Raw genomic sequence first — 6,976 nt, forward strand, 5'->3', positions numbered from 1 at the left:
TGTATTTAGGTGCATAAATTTTAGATTTAAATTTATGTGAAATTGGTTAAAAGCGCAATATAAAATTAGATTATTTTTTATATTTATATAAAATTTAAATTTAAATCTCAAAATTTATGATATAAACACCCATATGACAGGTAAATGACATGTTTTAACTACAAAAAGAAAATACACTAAAATTTTTAAAGTAAAATTTAACAATACCTTCTGAGTTTTTCTGAAAATGATATTCCACCTTTTATATTTTTAAATACTATCAAATAATACCTTGAGATTTAATTTTATTGATAAAATGAATCTTTCATTAGTTGATCATTAGTCAACCATTATGTATATATATGAAAAATAATAATTTTAGCCATAATAAAACTATATTTTTAAAATGAGACATGTTTAGTAAATTAAATTGGAAAAATTGAGTAAGATAATGTCTTGAAAACTAACAAACTCAAAGATCTAATTGGTTAGCAACTTAACTTATTTATCCTGTTCAATCGGTTTAGATCAACCAATTGACATTAACATAACAAAAAAATTATTATCATTTCAATTTTTTGTAAGAATAATGAAAAATAAAAATAAGTAATAAATCATGAAAAAGTACCTTAATATTATTATACTACAAGATGTCTATTAGATGTAATTTTAATAAAAATTTAATAACTAAACACATCACAAAACAAATGAAACATAGTTCAATATTTTTGGAAATTCAAGTAATTTATCAAGCATAGTATTAACAAAAATAAATTAAATTAAAATTTATTTTTATAAATTAAAATCATAAAATTGGATTTAGTTTTTCTATACGTAAACAAATGAATGCTAAATGGATAAATAAAACTGAAATTTATATAATTTGGTTGACCATTGTTCGAGACTATTTAGTGATTTTTCTTGATTTTATTCAAGTTTTTATGTTATTAAATACAATATTCAACTAGATATAGAAAGCAAGCCACAATTTGACAAGTTGTTTGATCTCAACCGATATTTAAAATTATATTTTATTTATTAAAGATATATTTAGTAATTTAATTTTCATGAAATATATATAACAAATATTTTATAATAATAAAATATTTTATTTAATTATATGTTGTCATGCTTATTGACTCGATTTAGTCGTTAGGTGTTTGATTCGCTTATGAGCTTGATTTTCAAAATATCTTGTAATAAATCGATCAATTTTTTCAACTTAATTTATTAAATTAATGTCGTCTATTAAATTTATCTTATTAAAATTGAGTGGAAGGGTAAAATTATTATTTTATTAATGATAAATTTTAATTTTTTTATACTAAACTTAGGGTCTATTTGGTATTATTTTCGTTTTTAGTTTTCTGTTTTAATTTCTTTACAATAAAGAAAAAGTATTTTATAAAAACTCATTTGTTTATATTGTTAGCTTTCTGTTTTTGTTACTAGTTTTCAACTATTAACTAAAAAAGTGAAAACTAGATTTTATGATTTTCAGTTCTTTTGGCATAAAAATTTTAATATCTAGAAATAATTTTTTATATTAAATTATTCATTTATACACTTTTAAATTAAAATCAAAATTATTTGATCATATGAATTTAAATATAATAAAAATAAAAATATACATAAATTTTAAAAAAAAAGTAATAAAGCCAATCTCAAAATACTTTTAATATTTGTAATTATCATGTCCCAAATTTTATTTGAAAGTAGAATAATTAATTAAAATAATCATAATAAATTTTATTTTTATCATAGTAATTTTTAATGTGTTTATTTGTAAAATGAGCAACTATTAATTAAGATTTTAAATTGTATTAATTTTATAAATGTTATCTAGGTGGTTGGTTTTTAGTTTTTAATTTCCGTTTCAAGTACTTGATTTTCGTTATTCTAATTTTTTTACAGTAGTAACAAACGACAATGATGGCTTAGTAATTAACTAATTATCAACTAACAAAAGATTTATTTTACTAATAAAATTAAATTTTAAAAATTTTATAATAATTTTAAAAAATTTTAAAAAATAAAATGTCATATTTTAAAGAGTGAGGAGATGCTAATAAATTTTATCCATATTTTTTATGATGTCCATTTTACTCTTCCTAAAATTCAAAATTCGAAATTTCAATTTGTGGGACAACTTGGTGTGAGATAATTTATTGCAATCGAGACAGAAAATAAGTACATGGAATAGAACGTGGGGGCCAGTCCTTCCCATCCACAAATATTAAACAATAAGAAAACATAAACCCAATAACTCATAAACCTCAAGAGTCAAGAGAAAAGTAGTAAACAAACAAACAAAAGCCGGTGCTGAAACAGAGGCATGAGAGGAACAGGGGAGAGAGAGAAACAGAGGAGATGATAAGATGAGCGTATGATGGGTGGGAGAGCATAGGTCCACCACTCCACCCCATCTAGAACAGCTTGACTTTTTGAGACCCTCCCCAATGAATAATTCATTATATTTCTCTGCAAAATGGAATTCTCAATTTGCATTTTCGATTGCTTCTCTTTAAATGAAAGCGACCCAGAAAAGCAGAGACCCTTCACAGGGTCGGTGACGACAATGGCTTCTCAACCTCTTCTTTTCTCCCCCAGTTCCTCCTTTTCCTCCACAACCCCTTGTTCTCCCTCTTCCTCTTCCCTCACTTTCCCCTCCCAAGGACCCATGCCGAGACGGAACGCTCTTGGTCATGAGCTTTGGGGAAATTTCAATGGTGGAGGGATTCGATTCGGGACGGAAACGAAGTCGGAGGACGATTCGGGCGTCTGCTCGCCGCCGTTGTGGAAGACCAGCCGCTCCCCGAGTCCGAAATCCGGGAATTCGCCGCCGCATCCCCACCAGCACCGCAAACGGAGTCTGTCACCGGCGTCGCGGACTCAGGCCATCGCCAGAGGCCGAAGGGAGCTCATGGATTTGGTTAGGAACATGCCCGAGTCTTCGTACGAGCTGTCTTTGAAGGATCTCGTCGAGCAGGCGCCGGTGGAAGTCCGACGACAGAGTCCCGGTGAGGAGACGAAATTGAGAAACGAGGGTTTGGGTTCGGGGAAGAAGAAGAAGAGCGAGAAGGCGCCGCAGATGAAGAGGAGCGGGAGCATTGACAATGGAGGGTTTCTTCTGAAGATGGTTTTTCCGATAAAATTGGGATCGAAGAAGAGGAGGAAGAAGAAGAATTCGGCGACGAATACATGTGCCAAGGTTTCTCCGAAGCCGCAGGCGTCGGATGGATCTGGGAAAGGTGGAGATAAGGAGTGGTGGAAGAACAGATCCGGCGAGAGCAGCGGCGGAAGAAGCGGCAGCGCCAACAGCGGAAGCACCAGAAGCAGCGGCAGCAGCAGCAGAAGCAGCAGTAGCAGCAGCGTTAACAGGTGTGTGGATTAGCTTCTGCAAATTTAATAAAATTAAATGCATCTTCATGTTCATTAACTTCTTCCCTAGAATCGACATTAATTGCACATTAAGGACAGAAATTGAATGATAATTTGGGATTTTTCTCTCTGTGAAAAATGAAAATCAATCTCCATGGGTGATGATTTCATCAGTGACGCATTCTGATTCAAATGCCATTAAGAAAAAAAAGACAATTTTCTTTTAAAAAAAATTTTTCCACGCCGTGTGTGGGAGGTATTCTAGTCAAAGTCTGCCATAGAAACAAGAAGAGTAAAGGGAAGAAAAATGGGTACATGCATTCGCACATGACTCCATACACACACAGCTTAGCTTCGTAATTACCACAGAACAGAACAGCCCTTGCTCTGCATTCTGCAACTCATCAGTCTGATGGGTTGAAGTTTCTTCTCTCTTGAAAGTGGAAAAACAAAAACAAAGACAAAAGGGTAGCTTCATACGAGTCCTTTGGTTCAGGTAATCTTGGAAGATTTTCAAAAATGCGAATTGGAAATCTTTACTGAATCTTCTGTGGCAGTGATCAAGAATTACAGAACATTTCTATATATGTATTAGATGATTTTGCTTCTCATGGAACTGACATCCTATTCCTTGGCAGCACCTAGTTATGGTGATCTAAGTAGTCGCAAATCAGTACTGCGCCTAGGATGAAATTAGAATTGGCCCAGATTAATAAGTTGGGGAACCGAGTTCAATCTAGGATTGGATAATGCAAGACATGGCAGAGCTAATCCCATCTGCTTTCAAATGCAGTAGTACCATGTTTGGAACTTAGAATTTGACCCTAGATTTGAATTTGCCTAGAATTGAACAGAATGCAATATGCAGTTGTATTGGGTTCTGTCCAAATTGGTACAAATCAAAATCTGAGTCCTGAAATATGGACTCCCAAACAAATCCTAGCACAATCACATTTGGGAATTTCAGTAGCATCAAAAGTTCATAATTGCATGATTGTAACATAGAGCTATTGATTGTGATGCGATTGCAGGCATGTGAGTGGATTCTTGCCTAGCTGCTGGTCTTTCCTCCGCACCAGGAAAACCAAAAAAGCAGGAGAGAATAGTCATGGCAGCTTAAAGACTCCATCGGAGCTTCCATCACTGTAGCTGCTCCTTTGCTTTGCAGACTGAACACGATATCTTACATATGTTCTTGTTCTTGTAATTAGTATTTTAATAATATGTAGGTATGAGATTATCTTTTTTCTTTTTTGTAAGGGCTGGTGGGTGGTAAGTGAATACATGAGATCTTCACACTGCAGAAACTACAGGGCAGCATCTGTATATACAGAACAAAGTTTCCAACAATTCTGTAATTTTCGTTTGGTTCAATTTGTTCCATTTTCTTCACTGTTTTTTGTTTCATTTTGTGCCAAGACTATCAATCAATTCAGCATAATCTCTTCATGGGCAAGCTTAATGGGACTACTAGCTAGTTTCAGGACTTCTACTGTAATGGCGATGCCAAAATGGTTGAATTCCCTCTTTCTCTTTTGTTTTCTCCCCCTGTTTGGCAGGTGGGATTTTGAATTTTGAATTAAAATTTATGTGACTTTAGATAAAACACAGCAAAATTGAATTGGGTTTTGTCTAAATTCACAGATATCAAAATTCTAGACTTGAAATTCATGTTTCCTTTCATTATCTTTCTTCTTTCCCTTGCTGGCTTGGGGGATTTAGTGGCGGAATTTTACGGTGGGCAAAAGTCAAGAATGTTTGGTTTTGACCATAATTCTGAAAATAGGATGTCAATATAAATGATGGGAGTCTATGATGTAACACCACAGAGCTAGCTCTGCTTTTGTTTTAAGAAACATATTTTTTTCTTAATGTTTAAAGAATTACTCCGACTTCTTTTGACATTTAAACATAATAACATTTTCATGCGTAACGTTTTATAAAAACATGATATATTGACAATAAGTTTAACTGAGGAGAATGAGGATGTTCTTAGATGAATTTGAGCGAGAACATATAATAATTTATTTGTTGGTCCATATAAAGTTACTTGAAAAATTTTGATGATGGGTACATATGAAAAGATGTATTGAGTATTTATTTTATGTGTTCATTCTGTTTTTCAAAATCTTTCACAATTTATGTCAACTCCCAAAAAAAGGTAACATATAAACTTCTGTAACTTTCTACATGAGATGATCACTTAACAAAGAAAAGGATGAGATAAAATGTTATTTAAAAAAAAAAAAAATTTAGCAATGGTCAGTTTTTTTTTTTCCTCTCTTTGTTTGATTAAAAGCCCCTATTTGACCTAATTTACCCAACTAGAATAACTCATTTTTTCTTTCATACTTCTTCTACTTAGGGGTGGCAAAATGGGTTGAAACTCGACGGATGACCCGTGACCTGTTTATTTAAATTGAGTTTAGATTTAATAGAAGGTGATCTGTTTATAAACAGGCCAATTTGAACCTGATCCGTTTAATAAATGAGTTATGCAGGTTTGGGTTGGGGTGCCCACTGACCGACCTGTTTAAATATATATATATATATATATATATATATAAATAAATATATATATATATATATGATCTGTTTATAAACAGGTCAATTTGAACTTGATCCGTTTAATAAATGAGTTATGCGAGTTTGGGTTGGGGTGCCCACTGGCCGACCTGTTTAATTTTATATATATATATATATATATATATTAATTAAAGAGATGTACTGTTTTCTACATTTTATGTTATTTTTGTTAAGATGCTAATAAATTAAATAAAAGAGTGCTTTAAAAAAAAATTATTTCACTTTATATGAAATGTTTTAAAAAAATTTAAAATAAATAAATTATATTTATAAATAGGTTCTTAACGGGTACCCATTTATAACCCTTTTATTCAAGGAGCGAGTTTGAGTTTATATGTTAGTCACCCGTTAATAAACTGTTCAGTCCAAACCTAAATTCATTTAATCACTATCCGTTTACGATCCATCCCAACTGGACGCGCTAACTCGTTTTGCCACCATTACTTTCACCTTAGTCAAAATTCAAATTTTTAAGAGTTTAAACATTAAAAAAAAAAAAAATTCAAACTTTAATAACCGTGATGTCTCTTGAGAAGTAGAAATCTATTTCTTTTTGATACATAATGAGATGGAGGTGAGTATATCTTGCACTTAAAAAATGAAACTATAATTTGTTTTTTGGGATAATAATACCCTTTGACTTACCTAACAAGCTGAAATCAAGAGACAACACCAATGATTCATGTGCCCATTAAGAGAAATGCAATGTGATATGGATGGGGGTGCAGTACAAATGAGTACTCCTCACTGTTTTGCAATCACATTTGCAAGCTTCAAGAGTTTCCTTTTGTTGAATGTGACACTTATGCAAAGCACTTGGACTGGCCCTCCTTGTGAGGCAAAGGGACATACTACTAACAAAATGATTAATTTAGTGTTGATATGACTCAATTTGTCAGGAGAGAGAGAGAGAGAGAGAGAGAGATATGATTATTACTTGTGATGAGAGACAAAAAAACTGCATTTTGTATGTGGTCATGTAGCTTCAATGCATGACACCTTGTTGGCTGCAAATTAAGCATATGGATTT

General features: G+C 32.2%; 1 protein-coding gene across 1 annotated transcript; it reads left to right on the forward strand.

Moving 5' to 3' along the window:
• Positions 1 to 2,122: 2,122 nt before the first annotated feature.
• On the forward strand, positions 2,123 to 4,752 carry LOC131161647 (uncharacterized). Its single transcript, XM_058117563.1, has 2 exons — positions 2,123 to 3,360; positions 4,392 to 4,752. Exons 1-2 carry the CDS (start codon positions 2,468 to 2,470, stop codon positions 4,507 to 4,509), a joined length of 1,011 nt encoding a protein of 336 aa, XP_057973546.1. The 5' UTR covers positions 2,123 to 2,467; the 3' UTR covers positions 4,510 to 4,752.
• Positions 4,753 to 6,976: the final 2,224 nt, after the last annotated feature.

This window comes from Malania oleifera, chromosome 8 (genome assembly GCF_029873635.1).
Source record: "Malania oleifera isolate guangnan ecotype guangnan chromosome 8, ASM2987363v1, whole genome shotgun sequence".
Lineage (NCBI taxonomy): Eukaryota > Viridiplantae > Streptophyta > Magnoliopsida > Santalales > Ximeniaceae > Malania > Malania oleifera.

Coding starts and splice junctions, on each gene's coding strand:
- LOC131161647 (XM_058117563.1), top strand. CDS start 2,468: ATGGAATTCTCAATTTGCATTTTCGATTGCTTCTCTTTAAATGAAAGC. Junction 3,361..4,391: donor AGTAGCAGCAGCGTTAACAG/GTGTGTGGATTA, acceptor ATGCGATTGCAG/GCATGTGAGTGGATTCTTGC.